This window comes from Planococcus citri, chromosome 3 (genome assembly GCF_950023065.1).
Source record: "Planococcus citri chromosome 3, ihPlaCitr1.1, whole genome shotgun sequence".
NCBI lineage: Eukaryota > Metazoa > Arthropoda > Insecta > Hemiptera > Pseudococcidae > Planococcus > Planococcus citri.
The window spans coordinates 39,233,420-39,257,287 of NC_088679.1; the positions used below are offsets into that span (position 1 = coordinate 39,233,420).

The 23,868-nt window shown below is 32.6% G+C and overlaps 1 protein-coding gene and 1 long non-coding RNA gene across 2 annotated transcripts in view; one reads left to right on the plus strand and one right to left on the minus strand.

Annotated features, from left to right (window-relative positions):
- LOC135838436 (lachesin-like) overlaps nt 1-15,659 on the plus strand; it is a 38,556-nt gene extending 22,897 nt beyond the window's left edge. The window contains exons 7-9 of the mRNA XM_065354069.1: nt 4,783-4,902; nt 10,251-10,421; nt 15,013-15,659. Coding sequence (XP_065210141.1) covers nt 4,783-4,902; nt 10,251-10,421; nt 15,013-15,248 — 527 coding nt within the window. The 3' untranslated portion in view covers nt 15,249-15,659. The remainder of the gene's footprint in view (nt 1-4,782; nt 4,903-10,250; nt 10,422-15,012) is intronic.
- Nucleotides 1-23,868, minus strand: part of LOC135838439 (uncharacterized) — a 220,964-nt gene that overhangs the window by 183,563 nt on the left and 13,533 nt on the right. The window lies entirely within an intron of this gene.

The following is a 23,868-nucleotide window of genomic DNA, read 5'->3' on the forward strand; positions in this document are numbered from 1 at the left end:
ATACCATAATTTCAACGTGAAAGACCCCTCTCGTTGATTAATTTTCCTTATTAATATTGAATATACGTAGGTATATTCTTGTTTTATTTGTATACGTACTAGATATCTATACGAGACATTTAATTTCATTCGCCCACGTGGGCAATCATGCGAACAGTATTTAATATCTAATTTCTCTTATGTCAATGTCCCGATAAATTAACGGAGAGTATTGTCAAAATATCTAGTTATATAGGTAACCGTAACCACACACACAAAAAACAACCCGACTAGTAATGACAGCTGATGATTTGAAACGGTTTTTGTTTGCTTATACGTAGTTCATTCGCGTATGATTTTTACGTATTTTATACTTACCTATCTGTTTCCTCCTTATTCGTTCGAAATGTTGTAGATGAAAAAATAAATAAATTAGGTAATTAGGGCCTACAAAAATATTAAGATTTTGTATTTTGGTTGTCTGCTCTGTCCCCAACTGTTGTCTACAGTTCGCCATTATTTTTATTTACGTATTGAAAATTTCCGAGACTAGAATTTTATTGAAGTGTATCGCCAGTGCCACTTGACAGTTTATTTTTTTCAACCGTTTCTGTACATAGTGTAGGTATCATTTTCATATTGTTTTCGCTCGAGGATCTACACATTCAAAAGTTTTAATGAAGGGAAATTTCTGTTGAAAAATTCAAAATAAATTTCAAAACTGACGAGTACCGATTGACTACCCACATCATTGCTCTAAGGCTACATTTACCTTACTTTTTCAATATCACGAACTCTTCTTCTTTCTCTTACTTCTCCATGATCTTGAAAAAATAGGGTTATTTTCGACGTTCGAAGGCGTCTGGCTGTGTCTGGGCGGCTATCAGTTGATTCAAAGGACTATTCCTCGTGGAATATTTTAGAAAACGTCGCGTCACTTTACCAAAAATACTTCCTATTTTCATCGATTTTATGTATGAAAATAAAAATGAAAAAAAAAGAAGTACGTGTAGGTAGGTAACAAAATGAAATAAATCTTTTATATGGTCCACGACGTAAGAAGATCTAATATATTATCACTTTTACGAAGAAACAAGTTCAACAACACGAGTATCAGATAGAAAAACACATATATGTGTAGAGTCTATGAAAAAAGAAACTTTCCGAATGTTTCTTTTCATATTCTTTCATGTTAGTATAAAAGTTACTTCAACGAAAAAACCGTTTTATTCTCGAGAGACCGTTTGTCTTAGTGTACGGTTATAGTGAAGCAGAGCCGCGCAGAGCCAAGCAAAGTCACTAACGTTGAAACATGGATAAAAAGGTTGACGAGACCTTTCACCAACGCATAGCCACGCTTTCAAGAATGGCAATCGCTATTCTTTACAGCGCGGCTCTGCTTCACTATAACCGTACACTTAGATTGAGTGGGTATGAACGTGTTGAATGTACAATAAATCAGCATTACCGAAACCTAATAACAGCCGTAAACGTCAACTTCAATGGTTTACCGTATAAATGACAAAATTTTTATGAAATCCAATGTACTATTGTTGTTCTGAAACACTATATCGGAAATGTTTCGTAGACATAAATGATAAAATATTGTTTCATTACGAGTTTTCAACCGAATTACACACTATACGATGGCTAATATCTTACCTGAAAATGAACCAATAGTACATAGATATAGGTAATAACACATACAGTAACTTACCCATCAAACCACCACCTACATATGTTCATATCCACACCTACCTAGTACCTACACCCTACACGTAAATACGAGTGAAACCCCGATTTATATATCTATTCATCTCGTATTTTTTTTCTGAAAACATAGGTAGTTTTTTTTTCTCGTTCGAATTATTAAAAAATAAAGATGATGGCCAACGTTCGCCAAAGTTTTTATTTAACCCCAATTTAAAAAAATACGAACTGTACGAGAAAGTTTACCGCGAAATTCATCTTATCTTAAAAACTTCAACGTCGTCCGTCACAATCGATAAATTTTTTCACGAACCGAAAAAAAAAATCACAACCAAGGAAACAGACAGTGCAACGGGTACGTGGCGGGGTTCTCATTTGTTTTTTCTTATATAGTAAAAATGAGTTTAAACTTGCTCGAAAATCCTTCCTGTATAATTAACCCAATTGCGGTGAGAGAACTTCATGGACTTTGATAAATCTGAGAAAAGGTGTAATCCCATACTTATCAAAGTGTCCCGTATAATTAATCAAGTCTTTTCTCTTTCGGGGGTATTTAACTTTTTGTAAATTAATGCTGTTGTCTGTTTAACTTCAACGATGAAAGGAATTTTTCTAGTTAGCGAATAACAAAGTAAACTTTCAAATTATCACATGCCAAAAACAACTGAAAAAAAAGTTTTGCCACGTGTTATTATAAAAACATATGATGAGAGGAAAAAACACGTATGATGTGCTGATTACATACAGGGTGATCAAACATCTGCCATGTTTCAAATTTGAGCACCCTCTGGCACAAAAGACGAGCAACTTGGTTTGAATAGGGGGCCAACTGCCAAGCTTGATCAAAGAGAGACTAGGTAGGTATAGTAGGTAACTATTATCATTCAATTATTTGTTTCATAATATAATGGAAGGATCGGGAAACACTGCGGGATCTAATCTGAGAAATGAATGTAGACTACGAGATTCAAATTAATCCAGCAACTTTGAATTAGTATGAATTCGCATGCCACACCAACATGATTTTTCAAACTTTTTTCTAAATTGCGAAACTGGAGGAGCACAGAGGGGGTCGCATATACAAAAGGTGCATATTCGTACTCGATGCTCTTGAAAATCTTTTTCAATTTTTTGGTAAATATCTTGGCAATGTTTAGGGGTACCTATAGACAGAGAATGAGAGTCAGAAAGGTCAGATAAAAATAATAAACGTATACTTGAACATCTGAAACATACCAGATTTCGATAGGACGCTCTGTGTAGAGTAACCTATGTAGTTTTTCAACATCACTACACATCTGATGAGGAATTATTCACATCACAGTGTTACGGTGACATTTCTACAAGCATAACCTAAACATAAGCTATTTTCGGCCTTGGTGCTTTTCTAAGAAATATGCGCAAATTAATTGAATAAAAATACCACCAGAAAGAGAATTACGAATGTTTTCGTAGAAATTTTCGAATATTTAGTAGGGGCACCAAAGAAAATTTTTTCAAAACAATGAACCCGGGGACGTATAAAATTTTTACGATATTCCTTCGAAAATGGACCATTTTCCGACCACGAAACCAGCATCACATTTTTGAAATCGAATTGCAAAACCAATTCAGAGGTTCTCAAAGTTATGAAAATTAAGTACCTCCATTATCATCTGTTTTGGCAGGTGAGTCCCTACCGGAAAGGGGTAGGGAAGTGGCTGTGGTATCAAATTACTCATATTGAATCATTCTTGAAATACCAACCCGCAACCACTCACATCCAGTTATCTTCAACACTACAATGGTTCCAGAAGTTGAATTTCCGATTTTTTCAAGTCGCGCAATCGAAAAACAATTCAAATGAAAAATATTCAGAATTTTGTGAGAATTCAAGAGATGTATATCAGTTCTTGCCCCAACATCGATACTGGTCCAAATAAGGAGGTAGAACTTGAAAGTCATCCAGAAAAAATGTCAGCTTTAGAGGTATGTTTGAAGGAAAAATATAAGCCTTCAAAAGAGCATATTTTTGGTACCCCTACCAACCTGTTTTGAAAAAAAAAACAGGCAAGTTTCAAAAAATATTTTTTCTTCGATCTCAAAAAATCAAAAATGTGATGACGGTTTCGTAAAGTCGGGAAATGCATGACCCACCTTCGAGGGGATGTCGCAAAAATGTATCATCTTTCCAGGTCCACTCTTTTGCGATTTTGAAACGATATAGACCAACTTGATACTCCTATTAATTGTTTTCATTTCAGCAAAAATAAATGAGCACTGCTCAAATAAATATGTTCGGTAAAGATACTACGATACATAAAAGAAAACAAAAAGTCGTACACGTGTAACGTGTATACATCTCAATCTGTATGAAAAAAATAAGAACTTATAAATCATTTTAAAAAAACTTCAACATCGCTAAACGTTTCACAATCGGGGAAAAATTCGAGAAAAAAAAAGAAATACACGAAAAATAACTTTTCTCGGAATTTTGCAAGATTTTCAGACAGATATATAAAAATATCTCTTCAATGGTTTAAAATATACCTTGAAGGTTCTCTTGAAAGTCGATATATAAGTAGGTAGGTATGTATATGCTATATACGGAGGTAGAATACGTATACCTAGCGTATGTCGCGAATCGTCAACAAAAACACTGCTTATCCAAAGGGTTTTATAATGAAAACGTAAAATTCCGTAAAACTCGGATTTAATACGATGGAATTTGTGGAATTTGATTTTCTTACGTCTAATCTTGGTATGCCTAGGGTGAATAAAATTCACTCCTCAAATATGAGAAATTCCACATACCACATCAATGTCTAAGATTTCATTAATAAACATAAAACCATCTGTGAGGATCATGTCGCAAATTGAATAAGTCGTCAAGTTATTGGAATGCGTAATTTGCCGGGTCCAGGTGACTGCTACGAGCGATTTGTTTACATTTTGTTACCTTTATCAATGAATAGGCCTATTTAGGCTACCTACCTACGTTCCATGCTCAAAATTAAGCTCATCTGCGAGTGTGTAATTCTGTTTAGAAAATAACAGCTCCTAATTTTTTCAAATTTTATATTTTGTATTTGTTTTGTTTTTTTTTTGTTTTAGTTCACCCAGTCATTCAAGTTCCTAATCAGCTTGTGGGAGCACCTTACGGTACCAATGTTACGTTAGAATGCTACGTTGAAGCGTATCCCAAACCAATTATTTATTGGGATAGAGAATCAGGTAAGACGAATCATTTTAAATTTCTAATTCAAAATTTTAAAGAAAAAAACTTTTTTATGGGTGTTTATAAGATTACAAGATTATCACACTCGTTAGTATGGAGGTTTTAGATTTGGTTTGTGAAATGATTATTTTAAATTTTCGTTTTGAAAAATATTCTCTTGGAGATTCATAAAAGAAGATCTTTTAAAAATTTCAACAACCCAACCAAAAAGTTTAAAGGCTCTACGAAGTTTGAGTTCTCCAGAATGGCCCAAAAGTTGCATAAATATAAGCTACTTAATGAAAGTATTTGAGGGGAGGAGGGGCTAAACTGTGTTTTTTTCCTTTAATTTTTTCATTTTTCACCAAATGCTGATAAAAATTTCGCGTTTTTTTAGATGGGTTCTAGAAAGTCCAAAGAACAAAACCTGCCCTTTGATGAATTATTTTTTTGAGAATATGTCAGACTTTTCAAAAAATTCTGTTTAGTTCCTGATATTGTATTAGAGTTTTCTAATCAATTCTCAGGCAAAAAAACACTCATGATTGGCCTTCAGAAAAAACTTCTCTTCTCTAAAAATTTTTTCAAATTTTTCTTTTCCTATTCTTATCAGTGTAAATAAGATATAATTTCGTAGAAAAATTCTACAACTTCAAGATTTCCAATCTATACAAATAAAAATGGTTCCACCAGACGGAATTCGGTTTTTAATCGGTAAAAAAAATTTAGTTCGTTGGGAGAGTCTCCAACGAGAAAATTTCCATTTGTAGGCTACTTGAAACCAGTAAAAAAAGAATATTCAAAGGCGATAAGTAGATATTAAAATTAATTAGTTACGAAATCATAAAAAAATTTCAACGTTTGTGAAAAATACATTTTAAAAAATGTACATTTACATGACTAATTTCGGACGAAATTTCAAAAGACCAAATTTTCGCTCAATTACAAATAAAAAACGATATTTTTCTGAATATTTCCAAAATTATTAAATCATTTCACAATGAAACTTACCTTTTTTTTTTTCAAAATTAAATTTCAAAACATAATTAACAAGCGACTGTCACGAAATTATTATATTTTATATTAATTTTTCAGCTATAAAATTTCGCGACGCCAATTTTAAAAAGGTTTTAATATTCATTTACACGCGTTATTGTTCGTATTTTCGTTTTTTTCCCATCGTGTTTCGACAAAGTATTTTGGTCTCTTTATTAAAAGCTTATTTTTTAACATCAAAGCTTATTCACTGTTGTGATCGTCAACAAAAGAATAACCGCGTTTATTTGGAAAAAAAGCGTCGCGAGTAATCTGGTGAAAATTAGTTTTTCGTAATCCTCTAAAGAAGCAACAAGATTTCTAAATGTGTGATGATTAAAAACGCGAGGAAATTATTTACCTTTTTCGTGTCCTTGTAAGCGATAACGCCACTCGAACATTCCATTGTGAATTTTTTTTTCTCCTGAATAAAATTAGTTGATGTCTCAAAACGTCTAAAACCTCTTTTTAGTTAGTTACCTACGTCATTTATAGTCTCTCGCTAAATTCTTAGCCTACTTTTCGCAGACGTACACAAAAGAATACATGAGAAAAAAACAATCAGCCGCCAGACAGAGCTCTTAACAAATCTTTATTTCACAACATTTTCCGGATTTGTCACAAAAATACAACGCCGCTACACCTAGCTTATAAGTCTGATCGTAAGACTTATTCAATTTTTTTTAAACCGAAAGACGCCATTTGCAAATAAAACCCGACACTTTAGTTTTTGAACCATGAACATCTTTAAACATTATTTTATGAGAAGAGTGGAACTGAAATATTGCCGTTCTTTCGCAAACAGAAAATACTACGATTTGTAACAAATCAGATGCAAATTTTTCATTCCAATGTTGTTAAGTAAATGAAGAGCTGACGATATCCGGATTCATTATTTCGATAATTTATTCATCATAATTAACTACCTACCTATCGAAATCCAAGACAAATATTTACATACATTTTGCTTTCGTAACAAAAACGTCGGGTTAAATTGGTCTGATCGTATTGTACAGATATCATTTTCGCTCTGTGAAATGATTATGAGTACAAAATAGACTACAAACGTTTTCGTAATCACGCGTTTTCTGTTTTGTTTTTTCAAAGCGGTGGATGAATGTACTTCAGGGTGGAAGGGTGGACTGTGAAAAAAATCTCAAAAAATTCTGACCAAATTTTATGCAGACCTTAATTTTGAGTTAAGGGTCATTCTTACTATGGAGATTACAATTTTTTCGAGATATTATTTTTTTTAAAAGTCATTACCTTGATTAAATGAAATCAGGCGATACTTCGCTCTTTTAAAAATTAGGACAACGCACATTTTGAGCCAAGGTTATTTCCACTCAAACCCCTTCAATCTTACGCCAAACCAAACATAAATACTTATCAAATTTGAGTGAATTTCGTTGAATTTTCTTTGGCTGATATGACCTTATAGTCTGTAAAAAAAATTAAAACTGAAAAAAAAAATCAAACACGCGTAAAATCGATGAAAATGGACTTCTGTGACACAAAAACATTATTTTGTGAATGCTGATCCCATTCCACTTCCACTCATAAGTCTGTCAAAAAGTTTCAAAATTCAAAACGCTTGGTTTGGTTCCTGGTAAGAAAGGAAAATAGGTAATTCATATTGCTAAAAGTTTGCTTCATTGATTTATCTCCATACCTACTTATAAATTTTTTAATGCACTTTAATAAATAAAAATTCATACCTAGGTGATAGTTGAAAAAAAAAATCAATAAAACATCCATGTGGTTCAATAACTATACCAACATCATTTTAATAATACCTACTCGTATGGAAATTCATATGATTGGAAATAACTTTTCATTACCACAGAGCAAATCATTTTTTTAAAAAAATATGTTAATGTTGCTATAGCTGCATCGAAACATTTTTTTTTTGTCGTAATTTTGTGAAAATAAAGTGAACATCTTTCCTATGAATAAGTTATTAGTTGGCGTATACATCGGCCATGTGTTTATTTGCATAAGACTATTAGATATGTTTCCATCGGTTAATAAGTACCTACCTAGGTACCTATAAAATTAATATCACGTCATCAGTCATCATCTCCATGAGGATGTCAAAATTATATAAATAAGTATTGTATTAGGTATACCTACAGAAAAATATCCAGATATGACGTTTTCATTCCAAAATTTATATTTTATATTTCGTGATAGAAAATATCCATTTAACGTTAAATCTGCTCCTTTTCCTTCCCTCTATAAGCTACACACAAGTTAAAACACACCCCTAACGCAAACAAAAAGTAATTTTCGCCATAAAAAAACTTACACAGGGAAAAAACTTGTTCGTTTACGAAGCTAAATTCTTAATACCTCAATGAGCTCAACTTAAACGGTTTCATTTAACAAGAAGTTATACTTAATCGAAGGGTAAAAAAAGGCGATCAAAAACAACATCTTTCGGTTGACCCGGTAATAAAGCTATTATCAAAATATATAGCTTATTTTGCAGCGGAAATAGTTCTGGTTATTTAATTATCAAAAATGTCAGAAATTGTTCGGTTATCGTTTCATCCCCAACACTGTAATCGTGTATACTCGAAATAAAGAATACAGAAAAAAAAATACGTATAGAAAAAACGAAAGTTACATTTTCTATCTGTGAGAATAGAAGGTCGTTTATTCTTTTTGATAGTGAACGCGATATCCTACAAAGAGTTATATATTTCTTGAAAGCTTCCGGCATCGAATTCTATCTGAAATCAAAAACAGACTTATCTACCTTTAGAGCATTTGACAAATTTATTTAGACCGAAATAAAGCAAGAGTTTTTAATGTGATTCGATGTTTTTCAAAAAATCGTTTGTTTTTATTCCTATCCTATACAGGGTGATTCAGATAAGATGTGACATATGTATCAACACCACGTATTCTACTCATCAATCCGAGTCAATGAAGCTGTGCACTTGATAAGTTTTAATCCCTTCATTACAGACTTATTCGGTTTTAAGGAGACAGGAAGGGGGCGGGGTGAAGGGATTTCACATAAAATTGGCCATTTTGGAAATTGTCGTGAAATTGTAAGAAAAATAAAAAGCGAATTCATAGCTTATTCACTTTTGCGCAGTAGGTAGGTAATAGGTATACTATAAGACATATATTCATACGATACACTGTCAGATGATTGTCCATTTCATGAAAATGCTCTCCTCGTAAAGAAATCTATTACTTGTTCGCTTAAAAATTCCGACATTAAAGACGCACACATTTGTAAATGTATTTTACGCTGGTTGGCGTAAAAAGCAAGACAACTGTTACGCAATTTTTATGAAAAAAAAAATCCGAACAAAAGAAAATATTTTCGAGCTTAATGTAGTGTTAAAAAAATTCGCATCCATATATAAAATCATAATGTTAACAAAAAATTTCAATATAAAATACAGGAAGTACCTAGTCAAAAAAGAAGTAGGTACCCATTAATAACCATTATAACAAACTGTCTTTCAACGGTACTTTTCTCTGTATCAAATATTCCCCCGAGAATTTCTGTTTTTGTGTCATTTTGCTATATTCAAGCATGCATTACCTTTTCCGCCGACATCAGCCTTCGGTCATACAGTTGTAAAATGCATTTTCTATGTCATTTAAATCTACCTGTCAAGCTCAATATTGTTTCACCGCTGAAATGTCCGTAAAAGTAGTACCCATTTTCGTACTTCGTATTTTTTTCGTTGCATTTTCAGTCGCGTGAAAAATAGTTATTAAATTTTATCCGTCGCCTACATTTTGATAATTTAGGCCAATAAATACAGGATAGGATGAAATCATTGTTTTTATAAAATGAAAATGGTAAATAATTTTTGAAAATTAAAAAAAGAAATGGCTCCGTCAAAAATTTTATCTTTGGTCACTCCATAATCCATTTATTAATGTCATTTTGAAATTCCATCTTTGATTTTTTAAAAATGGACTTATTGTTTGAAGAGCAAAATTTGCCGCTTCAAGTAACAAATTGGCTCAAAAATATGTATTAAAAAAATGAAATTAGATCATAGTTTATGGAATAAAAATTTCATAAATATTTTTCATCAATGAATCTCTGTAAAAAAAAAAAAAAAAACAACAACAACCTCAACTAAGTATACATATCTATCGTACTTAGGTATGCCATTCATTCTAAACCTTGAAAGTTGAAACAGAAAATTCCTTCAGGCTAAGAATACACTTAAAAGCAACAGTGCAACGATATTGTCGAACAGAACAAGACATTACTGCCGCCAACGCCAATCGCAAATTCGCTATATCTACTCCTTTTTTTTTTTTTTTTTTTTTTTTTTTGTTCGTTCACCAGGTGGAATGATTGCTACAAATGAAAAATACGAAACAACCTACGAACACAGGTCACAATTTGAAACTAAAATGACCCTCGTGGTGAAGAATTTCCAACCAAGTGACATAGGCTCGTATAAATGCAACGCGAAAAATTCTGTTGGAGATGTAGAAAGCAGTATCAGACTTTATGGTAAGTTCAAATACATATTATTAAAATATTCGTATGTAAGTACGAGTATCTAGTTAGACTTGCGTACAAACATTTATAATGTAGGTAGGATAGCTAGGTACCTTTTCAGGTAATATTTTAAAAACTCGAACAAGTAGATAGGTATTAGGTACCTGCCTATCTAGTGAAGTGATGACCATTTTTCAATGCTTACAAGACAAAATCTATACGCCTACAGTATAGTCAATTAGAGAAACGAGGGAAAAAAAATAGTTCGATAATAATTACGTTCGAAAAGAATTTGACGAAGCAAAATGTAAATCAACACTAAATGAAGTTTGTAGTTGGAAAAGTGTAAAAGCTTTAATTACGAGTAAATCCGAATTTGCTCGACGAACAATGATTACGATGCGGTTTAGGTACTTTTTTAGAATACTCTCAAATATCTAACAACATTAACTACACAGGACTTGTTTTCAAGTGTATGTAAGAGGTTCCCCAGAATCGAAATTATTCCCTATACGGATAGTATTCCAAACAACCTTTTCTACATAATCATCACACTTGGGATGCAACTTTTCGAAACCGTTTGTTTGATGTGTAGTATTTCGTTACGTATTATTAACGGATTCTCATTTTTACTTTCTGAACAGCGCGTAGCGTTGTAAGGAAAGTATTGTTTTCCCTCGAAAAATCGATTTCGAGATTTTCACGGATGTACGAGTAGTTGTTTTGAGGTGCTAGAAGAATTTTGAGACCATTTTGAGCGAAATGAATGCGTGTGTGTATATGGTCAAAATGTTGTGAACATGATTGAAGACGCTGTAATTGAGATAACGAATTCAAATTTGAATAGGAGATAATTAAGAATAATTTGAGGACGATTTTGTAAACTTTTCGGCGTGATTGATACCATAGATGAATTTTAATGAGCATTTTTCGCAAAAAGTGACGCACTATGTGCTTTGCGGCGAGGTAAACTAGTTGAGTGGAAAGATGGCCGGTCTGTAGATTCGTTATCGTTGTGTAGTGAACTGGTTACGTTGCTCCTGCTTAGCGGCGCAACGAGTCGAGAATGGGTTGGTTCTTTTGATGCAGTTGGGTAATTCTCAAAAAAAGGTAAAAATCGTGTACATACATGGCAAATTTCTCAAAGGTTTTAGCATGAAATTTTTTTTTTTGGTCCATTCAAGGATCATCCCCCACACATTTCACATATGGTATTGAGATTTTCAGTCCCTCACTTCATTGGTGTACATTCGATTTTATACCCCAAATGTCCTTCGACTTGGCTGTCACACGCCATGTTTTTGAAAATGAATGTTATAGTGTTATGAACTTCATTTTTTTTGGGAAAAATTGACACATTCTCATTATCATAGAACACGGAGGTCCATTATTGTGCAAATTGCAATATTGCAATAAGTCCATAGGAAGCTCACATTTCACATTTGAAAACTGTCACACACTTTTTGCGCAAATTTTAGAGCAATTTTCAATTATTTTTGGTAGCTTCCCAATCCAACATTTCTTTCTGGCGAGTGGCTGCACTGGTTCACTGTTCTCATAGAAATGTTACCACGCAATGTTATTTTCAAAACCTACGCAATGGCTCGTTCTGATCGTACTTATCTCTGAAAATTTGATATTTCGAAAAATCGGTGTCCTTCGGCTTGCCTTTTTATTTACCCCGATGAACCCGCCAAAAACGATAATTGAGAAAGGGAAATTATTCTACATGATAAGTACACATTTATTACGTGTTAAAAATCGAATAATGTCCAGTAGGTAAGGCTAGAAATGAAAAAACGTTGAGATTGTCCTTCGGCTTGTCCAGCGCCCATTTGTCCTTCGACTTGGCCAAATTTCAGACAGCTGTACTTTCATCGCGCTAGTCGACATATTACACAATAATAATACATATAAGCAAAATTTGACGCATGTTCTCCCTCCCCACGCCTCACCTCTACTCCTACCAAAAAAAATAAGTCCAGATTCGAACTCTGCGCAGTGAAAAACATAAATCGACATATTACACGATAATATAAGCAAAATTTGACATTCTCCCCCTCCCCACGCCTCACCTACCACCTCTACATAACGAATTCTACGACCTCGAAAACATATCAATCGACATATTACACATCGATGAGGGTCGAATCCTAATTATCGTCGTTTTAGGAAGGGGGTCAGGGCCCACAAGGGGGGAATTGAATTGAGGCCAACGCTAGAACAGGGATCTGGGACACCTATACAAATGATTCCCACTTGAAATTTTCCAAAAAAATGATTTTTGTTTTTTAAAATTATGCACATCAAAATTGACCTTTTTTTTTTAGAATCACCCAGTTGCAGTGTTACCATTTGTACACATTTTTTCGTGCTCATCAAATATTTACTATTGCTAATTGAATTTTTTAAAAACATTTTCGTTTTCCCTGATCGAAAAGTTTGTGTTACTTGCATCACAGTTTGTTATTTTCTACAAGTATTTTATATCTGAGTAATTTTCCATAGAGTACTTTTTTGGCTGAAAAAAAAACTGTCCAATATAAATACAAAATAGATATCATGGGTATTTTTATAAAGTAAAAAAAAATACAAAAAATCAGTTTCTGTGTAGCTAAAAGTAAATAAAAATCGAAATCAAGTAAACGCGAATGCGAAACACATCGTTTTTTCCATTCGATACCAAATGTAGGCAATTATTACACGTTGTACGAATGAGTAGATATTTTGTAAAATTAAGTTATTTTTTTTTTTTGTTTTAAACAATGTAGTCAGTTTGTATTCGCATTAAGGAAATATTTATGGTTTAAAAAAAAACTCAGAAATGTCGGTGTGTGGGCATGCTTACCATTATGCGCGCAGGTACAATTTTACACCGAAACTTGGGAACAAGTAGGTAAGATACGCGAAGAATTTATCGTCAGTTGGCGGGTAATTTGAGAAAAACTGTCAAAAAACTAACATTTCATACGATTTATGTTAACATATTTAGTTTTGAATTACCTCGACTATAAATTAGACGAAAGGTAATTTTAATGAATTGCGTTAATGTTTCCGCGTCGAGAATTCAATACTTGCGAAACAGTTGATTGAAAAACCACGATGGGAAGGTTAGTTTTACGTGGTTCTTTTCTAACGCGTTTAATAAGCACCATGACGCATTTATAATTCATGAAATGCCACTTGAGACTCCTTAAATTTGATTCGAGATCCGGAGTAGCATCTTTAAATTATCTTTGCTTAGCATCGTGAAAGAAGAGACGGTTCTTGGCGTCTTCTTCTTCGCACACAGCGACTTTTTTATAAATAAAAAATTTCCCGTTTCGTGATTTTTCTATTACCGTTTATAGGAAGTTGCGCGCCAAGTGGGTTCATAATTTTATAATTAACTTTGATTTTAAAATTTCCTGCTCGCGAATTTTTTTTTAAATAATTAAGAAAACCTCGAAGAAAAATCGCTAACCAAATACTTATCTGAATATTCTTTAATGAATAAATAATTAGCATTACGCGATTCATCTCCTTGTCTCGTATAATTCCGTGACGTGGATCGGTTTTTTAGCCTTTTAAAATTCAAAGTAATTTTCTAATCTTTGGCAAATTCTTTATGCAGCCGAAATTAATGAATAATGTTAGCGTACCGTGGTGTCGTGTTTAAAGAAAAATATCACGATTTTTCAAATACTCGACTGTCGCGAAAGTTAATCGCATAAAGAAGAAATTTTCCCGGTTTTAAAATGCTCTATCCACTTTATTCAATTGGTAGTTGGTAGGTAAATAGATAGGTTCAGCCTTCAGGTGCCTATAATTTTTTTTTAAAAAGCTGTGAATTTTCATTTCGATGATGAAAAGTTGATTATTAAATTTGTTGACAATCGACTTGTGATCGTTATTTTTTCATGGAGGTGGGGCCGGGAGAATTGGTTAAATAATGAAATATTGAGATCTTTGGACCCCTTTGAGACCCATTGTTTTGCAATTCAGCAGCAATAAATTTTGTGATAGACTACCCTGAGGCTCCTCTTACTTTAAAAAAAAAATTGGGTCAAATCGGTAGTGCGATTAGGCGTTGTGCATTGCTACATGATGGGACTTCATTATAATTTTTTTTCGCATTCGAGAAATTAAAATTATACACAGGAAATATCTATGTAGTCTGCACGTAGTCTACTGTTTTTTAATAAAGGTAAATTTTGCGTTTGAAAAGGCGAAAAATCGATCTCCCTTAGAAAATAGGATGTTTGACTGTCCTCCCACACTTTGGAGTCCGGATTAAAATATTGATCACTTCGTCAGTTCGTCAACAATTACCTATTTGAATTTCGACTAATGTGTCAATCAATGCCCATTTTTTGCTCCACTCGATACTCAAAAACTCACATATGGGACATTTTACTGTCTCCGCTTCGATATACGACATCTCTTTAATAATTAATTTAGCCTATATGCGAACCTAACTTATTTCAGCGAATAAAGTTTTAAAAATCATCCGCTAATAAGCTACCTATAATATAGTAAAATCGTATTACCTAATACTCAGCAACAGGTATACTCGCAGACGTTTTAATAAAATTGCGTTTGTAATGTACGTTTGTGTTAATAGAAATTCCAGGTCCGACCAGACATACAAATTATGTTTACGAAGATGACGTAGACTATTCAGACAAACACAATAATCGTAAAAACGAAGTTATCAACGGTTATTCGTACCATCCAAAAAATAATGCCGCCAATAAAGTGAACCATTCGACGAAATTTTCTCCCAATAATGGTTCAACGTTACACGACCATGCAACCATCATATTTGCTTTTTTGGCAATGAAATTTTCGTTGTTGTAACAACTAAAATATTTATAAAACTGTGATGAATTTTATTTTAATGGTTTGCACCTTTTTTTTCGTCTAGCATTCGTTTCAAAAAGTTTAAAGTTACAATTTCAGCTTTGCTCGTAAGTTTGAAAAATCTTCATTTGTTTGAAACGTATTTCGACCTTTAGTAAAATGAGAAGAGAAAAAAGTAGAAAATTTCGTCTGTTTGATTTCACGAGAAATTAATATCTAAACAATAATGTTTCATGATCTGTTTGTGTGTTTTATTTTGTGGAACCTCATCCAAACAATTTTTCATTCTTTATCCGCGCGTTAAATATTTTTACTCTCGTAAATCGTTGTTAAATTTTTTATAAATTAAATCCATTACTTAAATAATTTTTATACTCGTAATAATATTTTTCTTTGCTTTTAACGATGTTTTGTTGTAATACAAAATTTTAAGGGATTGTTAATACGTATTACTGTTCGAATAAATATTACTTTTGCTATAAATTTCGTTTTATTTATTACTCGAGTGTGTATAGTTAATTATGCACAAATGACACTCTTTAGTCACATACAAGAAGAACGGATGAAAGAAGAAGCTTTCACAACAAATACACTACACACTTGATCGTAACATAAACGAAAAGCTTCTTTAAACACAATAAAATGCTCATTACCCCTAACGCTTACTCTTTTTTGGGAAAAGATGTTTAGAAGACAAATATATAATTTCTCTCTTTATATAGAAATAATCTAACGTCTTTATGAATCTGGCACGTAACTTTTTAAACTTTCAAAAACTTCCCCATTCGTCGAATTAATTGCGAGGGAGGGAAAAAAACTCGCGCGAAAAACCCAAAGTGAGATTTATTTATCAAACATTCCAAATAATAAGCCTAAAATTGAATACTTTTGGAAACTGTCCAAATTGAAGACAAAATTAAAATTAAATTACTGGAGAAGAGCTATTCTAAGAAATGGCTATTATTTTCAATTTTGATTATTTAATTTTCCATCTTTTCAGCTTCTTTAAGTATTTAAATACGAACAATTCTGTTCCCGGGTTCGAAATCCGTTTCAAATAAACGCCCGACTACAACAATGAAATTACTTTTTTTCATAATTCCATTTCACCGTTAATTACTTTCCTTTCTCACTTTTTTTCCCCATCAGCATCTTTTACATCATTGTTATTGCTATATTTAAAATCTCACGTCGTATTCATTATAAAATCTTCTTTCGTGGCTAATTGCGTGGGAAATGTTTTGAAACTTGATATTTGGCGGTTTTCAAAAGCTTTTAACGAAATAAGCATGGAAATGGAATCATAATTGTTCGAGTGAAACTACACTCTCATTGAATTTTTCAAATTGGATTTCGCGCAAAAAATTACTTTATTTTTTTGGATCACATCCTACATTAATATTTTTAGGTAGGTTAGTAACACCTACAAGATGATACGGTTCACGGGCGTGTTTGCCTTTTTCAAAAGCGAAAGTATCTTCGAACATTATAAACGTCGTCAGGTAAGTTACAAACACGAAAGAATTATACTCCTACCGCTATACTTATTGCAGCTGAAAAAAGCTTCGAATAAAGGTCGCCGCAAAATAAATTTTCCAAATGAATGATCTTCGAGAAATTGTCAATACGCTTAACAAAAACCTCATAATCAAGAAGAATTACTTAAAAATTGAAAGAAAGTTTGCTTATGAAATATAATATTCTTCGAAGAACAGACCGCAACCTTTTTATAAATGGAATTTTTAGACCCACTAAAAATAATTCGGAGGTATTGTTCGTTATTTGGTAGGTAATCTACCAGTTCGATGCACGAACAAACCTTTGCAGTAGTTTATTCAAAGTTTTTAGTATTTTTGTAGAATATGTTTTAGCAGACGTAGGTAATAAATGAATGAATCCTGAAATGCGGCGATTAATCCCTGGACGTTCAATGGTTTAATCATCGTAAATCAACTCGAATTGCAACGTTGAATTACTGTCGAAATGGGAATCGGTGCCATCACACGTAATAAATATCATTTGGTAGGTATACCTACGTACTTGCATTTAAGAGTGCATCGAACAATCAAAACTTGTTGAACTAAGTAATTCGGGTGAAAATGCACGAATAATGCTCCAAACTTTTGGTACGAATAGGTAGGTAAGTGTAGAGAGTAGGTAGGTATAGGTACCTATTCTGTTCATAATGAAAATTATAAAATAATAGCAACTTTCCAAACAGGCAAAACGCTCGATTTTGGTCAGCAAGATGTGACAAAGCAAAATTACATATCGTAGAAAATTGCAAAATATTGAAAGATAATGACCCAACTCTAAGGTTTTTGGTCTATATTTTTCGATTTTTAGAAATTGGCGTGTTTATGTAAATGACCAAAAATTTGGAAGAACCACTGAATTTCATAATACGTCTCAAGTTTCAAAAATGGTATCTTATCTTCCGATGTTCAACGTGTAATATTTGAAAGAAAAAATATTTTCAAAACACGAAATTTCCCAAAAATAGGAGTTTTGCAAATTTCCAACTATCCAGTAAAATCCTAAAAGAGGCTCTGGATTTTGTCAGAACAGCTCAGATTGACACAGAATCACGAATAGACCTACTGTTTTTTTGGAACTCGGTGATTCATTTCAAAATAACTGGACAGGGGCTAGAGTAAAAAAACTACAATTTTTTTCGAAAATTACCCCTCTTTCAGCTTCCTTGTCTACTCTTCTTTTTTTTGGGGGGGAGGGAGGTGATTTTCAACTCAAATGAAGGGCTCTGCTGAATCCTACAACATTTTTCTTTTTGTGGTCTACCCTAATGATCATACAGGTAGGTACCCCACCTAAAATTCTAGGTAAAATTTTTCCACCCAATGCTCTCAAATGCAAAGTTATTCTTTTGTGATCAGGGAAAGGGGCAAGGTTGTTACAAGTAATTTATGCTTAAAATGAGTACTTTCAAAATCTGCAATCCTGAGTTTTTTTGTGGCCTTAAAATTGGGCAAACATACTCACATAAACTCAGTAAATGTTGCATAGTTTCCGAGTGGAAGGTCTTATACTTCTGCCTCGACATCCTGTAGGTACCCTCTGCATTACCCTTAGGATTTTTAAACATCTCAAGATAATTTTCACGAATTATTTTTGTGCAGTAGCGAAAACCCATCGGAATTTCCTGACTATATGCTTTTCAAGGGCGAAAGACTCTCACTGAGGAATATTCATCACAATATGGACTTATTGCAAATCAATTTCATACACGTTACTGATAAAACAAAATTCGACAAATAGCATTTGTTCCTTGGAAAAAGATGAGAAGATTTTCAGCTGAACGGATATAATTCAAGAGTTGTCAAAGGAACGTACACAAAAAATTGCTGTTACATTTCCCTTTATGTGTATTTAAACAAGTGAACTTCGTTCCGTGAAACTTTTAATGACAGATTTTTGTATACAATACGGAGAAAATTCTACTGTCGTTAAACGGTACACTGGTTCTGTGGAAGTTTTGTGTATTTGGATCGTTGTACAGTTAAAAGGAAATAAGTTTAATATAATTTTCAAAATGTTTACACCAAGGTGCTAGACGAATTTTCTTTTTTTTTTGTAATGATAAACTTTCTCGTATGTTTTCGAATAACTGATTCACGTATACACGTATGGTACATACGTAGTATCTTCGAATGACAGGGTTTATTATACATGTACATATGTTCACATAATGTAAAATACCATCGAAATGAAAAAGAAAGGAAAACTTTTATCCACAAACAAGTCCACTCAACTCGCCTTCATCAGTGTACATACAGCTTGCTTTTCAAGTTCATACGTACATAGTACGTCTACGTACTACGTATTACATCGTTTCTAGAAAAACTTACCTACGAGTATACCTACACGAGGTAAGTATTAATCACATTGTCAACGTTGTCATCGAGTAAGAGCAATTTCAAGATCACCTAGAAAAAAAATTACTCCAGAAATTTTTCTGTTTGTCAAAATACTAGCATGTAATTGAAATTCTCATATACTAGTAATATACCTGAAGTAAAACATAGATTAAAAATGATCGTTAAAAGTCGTTAACGGTTACAATAAACCATAATCCATCACTGCTCGCATTGCAGAAAAAAATATTCCGTTATATTTCCCATAGGATTCACTACACAGTTGTGATAACGAGGAAACTATGTACAATTTGCACTTCTTTCGCAGGCCGTTCCGCAGACTTTTCTCGCTGTGTTATACTTTATTGTATTTCATCGTTTTTCTCTCCCTTTCTCAACATAATAAGAAAATAGTAACGTACAATACGCTCCGAAAGATAATCATTTCATACGTCCAGTTCCCCATTGTAACTAGATTATATCAGAAATCAAATCGCAACAAATTATTTTTAAAATAAACAAAGACCAAATGTTCAACATTTTCTTTCTTCTTTCATTTTTAATTAAAATGCTCTTTGCTAAAACAACGCGATCCGATGATATGGCAAAAATTTATCAAAAAGTTGCCATATTTTTTGTTTCCCATTGTTACACTTTCATACAAACGTTGTAACGATATAAAAATTACTCGATTTAAATTACAGATTTTTAAGGTTATCTGTAAATGATTGATTGTATGTACTTACATAGTGAGAGGAGCTAAGAACAATCGAGTAGGTAGGTACGATAGTTGATATAAAAATTGCCAAGCCATACAATTTCAGCGCAGGTTTTTTTTTAAAAAGTACCTACATAGATAAAATTTAAACTACCACTTATTAAGAATGGAAATGGTGAAACTTTTAGTGGCCTTCGTCAATTTTTCCAAAAATGAAGCACCGTACGAAATAAATATTTTGCTAATGCACTTGTACACATCAACTATAGGTAGGTAAGAAAAAGAGAAAAAGTAAAAATGAAAAATCATTTCAATTTTTTTCAACACAGAATAAAAATGAAGGCTCAGACGCTTCCACCCTGATATCGGAACAGAACAACCATCTAATACATATGTACATTTTCTTATTCTCTATTTTTTTTTTTTTTTTTGAAAATCAATTAAAATTCAATAAAATATTCAAGAGTGAGAATGGGCTATCTGTAAGACCCCGAAAGTGACACTTCAAAGACCGTGTCACCGACAAGAGACGGGGAAAGTGGGACAGTTAGATAAAATAAAAACTTCATTTTTGAATCGAACATGCAAACTTCATTTCGTTTTTAAGAACAGCAGGTATGCAAACTTTACTTTTGGAAAGAAAATGCAAACTCCATTTTGAAGAAAAATTACATCTTCATTTTTGAACAGAAAATACACTTGGATGTGAATCGACACAAAAAGATTTTGAAAATATGAGCCTAAATCGATCGAAAGAGTGAGAAATAAGATGAATCCGAATTCATCATTTTTTACCGTGCTTAGTAGGTTATAGGGTTTGAAAATTGGAGAATCCGAAAATTCGCCGGAGACTCCCGAACGCTTTGAAACCGTCTTTAATTGACTTTATAGAGAGTCGAAAATAACGCTACAAACCAGATTATAGACTTTTACATCAATGTGATCTTTCAATTTTTTTCATAAGGAAAGAGCCAAATTTGAATTTTTGAAAATTCATTAAAAATCCAAAAATTTTCATTAGGTACCTGAAATTTTCGTTGTTGGTGCATTTTGAATTCTCTCCTTTATCCGGTTCAAAAATATTATTCGTGACGGTGGGGATATTTCCCATTAGGACATGCCCTGCACTGAGGGTGTAGAAGAGGTGTCAATCAATCATTGAAAATCAGAAGAAAACGTGTAAAAAGTAAACTATGAAAATTTAAGCGAAGTAATCCTCTAAAGTGTAGATTACGTTAATCTGACTACCTGAATATTTTTCTTATTTTTTCGAACTAAAAAGAAGAGGAAGTTTCATTTTTGTGATCTGTACTCTACAATTTTTTAAAGCAAGCTTGCCATCATAAAAGATGGTTTAAAATTAAGTTTTCATTGTCTTCTCTTAAGAATGTGTAGATGAAACTCGGATTGCATCTTTCCCTCCTCTTCAATCTAGGACTCTGAAATTTATGAGGCACTTGTGAATTTATTTAAAATTTGAGGTATGCTAATTTTTTTCAGCTCATCTTGGTAACCTGTAACCTCGTATCTGCCTGTGAACCTTAAACACGTGGAAATTTCAATTTCGCGATATATGGTAAGTATGTAAACTTAATTCAATATTGAACTTACATACCGAATCCTTCAGATCAATTTTGTGTTCGTTTGTATCCGATTAACTGAAGCTACATCGTTTTGAATGAAACGTTACTTCTGATGAGGTAAGTTTTTATACGTATTTAAATAATTCACTCAATTTTAAGCCAGTTGTAGTTGTTGATTTTTTTTTGAATTTTTGTAGTAAGCCGCACGAATTGTGTGAATAGTAAGTAATTGTTTTATTAGACATTTGAACTCAAAAATTCTAAAAAGTCCCCCCTTTTAGATAATGAGTGTCGTCCAGGAGAAGGAGTGAGACCTCTTCAAAAATAAATAGTTACGAAGAAAATTACTTGGTTGAACCAAATTAGGCCTATGATTTTCAAAGCATCTCGATTGAATTCAAAAAAAAAGAAAGCAAGGGAAAACGGGTTACATAATAATATCAAAATTCCTGTTAAATTATGAGTCGATAATCGAGTAATACGCAACTATTTTGGAAGTGTGTGAAGAATTGCAATCCAAAATAGAGCAAAATCAAGTCCCACTGACCAACATTTATTAAGTATACGCTGAATGAGTCAATTCCACAAATATTTAACTTATCGATAACAGCAATCTATAGTATATACTGATAGGGTATATTCCGCGACTAGAGAAAATCTCCCTCATTATGTATTGGCGCGCTCAAAAAGAGGGTCATATTAAAATACATGATAGCGTAAATACGCTGTTTACGTCAATTAGCTGATTGTGATTACATTATAAATACCGATAATGGTATAAATTCATTTATATTGCATTGAAAACAATCATCCATTAATTTATTTTACCATACACTACACCTACATTGTCGCGTATTAATAGCTCGTGCAAGTGTTGTAAGTTTTTACCAGTGTTAATGTTTGAAGCGAAAGTTTCGTCGCTTTTCGCATCATCTTTATTAAATACATTGTTTCGTTAATCCAACGCTTTACCTCAACCACTCTGAAGTTTACACTAAGCGACGATTATAATTTGCGCACTATTGTCCTTAGCTACATTCTCCATTAAAATATTGTAAAATGTTGAAGCAGTTCATTCGGTTTTAGGCTATAATCAACTTCCGTGGTCAACCTTAAAAGCTTAAAACGCGAAAATTTCCCAACGTCTGTTTCGCAGGATGATTGTTAAATTGTTTCGACGGGTTTTTTCCTTGTTCTTTTTGTTCATTTAATTCGATAACACGAGGCGTTAGCTTTTCCCTAGTGGTGAGTTGAATTTTTACACGAACCACGAATTAGGTACATGGTAACTTTGAAAATTTGCGAAAACGCAGAAAAAAAGTTCGAAAAAATGCAATTGTCGTTATTAGTTTTCCATTTTCACGTATCTACCTATACCAACGTATACACGAAACATCGCCCTAATCTACTGTTCTATTTCGTTAAATTATACAGATATTTACCCTCGTTAAACACCCACACGAAAAAAAATATCTTAACAGAGGTGGATTTTTGTTTGAAATTAAATACTTCTGGTGCAGAAGAGAATACAGCACCTGATGATTTATTAATCACTGCGAATACGTACCTACCTATACATACATTTTTGATGAAATTTGAAAATTTCAAATTATCAGCTTGATCAAGAAAAGAAAAATTACATCAATTAATATTTTTATATAAGCTAAATTTTAAGTAGTAGATATTTTAAAGAAACATTAAACTTTTAAAGTTTTTATGAATGTAACTCGTCCAAGTTTGCAGTCATAATTCATAAATGTCACAAGTAAACAAAGTTACCCACTAGTTTATCCTTCTTAAGCGTTCGTCATTTTTTATTTAATAATAAATGTGCTCTTTAATTTAGTGTTATTTAATGGAACGGAGGTATTGCTTGGGGATTTTTTTACGAGCGATGTGAAAATAATTCATATCACAGATTCGCGAAATTATAATTGAAATAAGAGATATTTATAAATATTTTAAAATGTTTTGTAATTTTCATGTTCATTAATTTGATTTTTTATGCATTGGTACCTGATGTTTATTATCAAGTATTCGAAATTCATTTTTCATAATTGAAAATGATATGGATAATTAGACACCTACGAGTACATCGACCTCAAACAAAAGAAGTATCTCAATTAGCAGCAAAATTTTGAACTTGGCAAAGCTAAATAAGAGAACACGAAAAAATACATCGGCAACCAAAATTTCAGGTGTTGAAGAGCATTTTTCGATTTTTGGTGAATTTTAAAAATTAAATTCGGACCGAAAATGAGAAAAAAATTATACCTAATTTTACCAAACTAACCTGGAAAGTTGAAATTTTGATATGCACCTTATGTGATTTCAAAACATTTTGAGCAGTTCTGAAAGCTTTCATGCAGATACATTTTAAAAAATTCCAAAATTGAAATTCTCACAAAATTTTACCTGCCAAATAAAGTTGTGAAGTTACAATT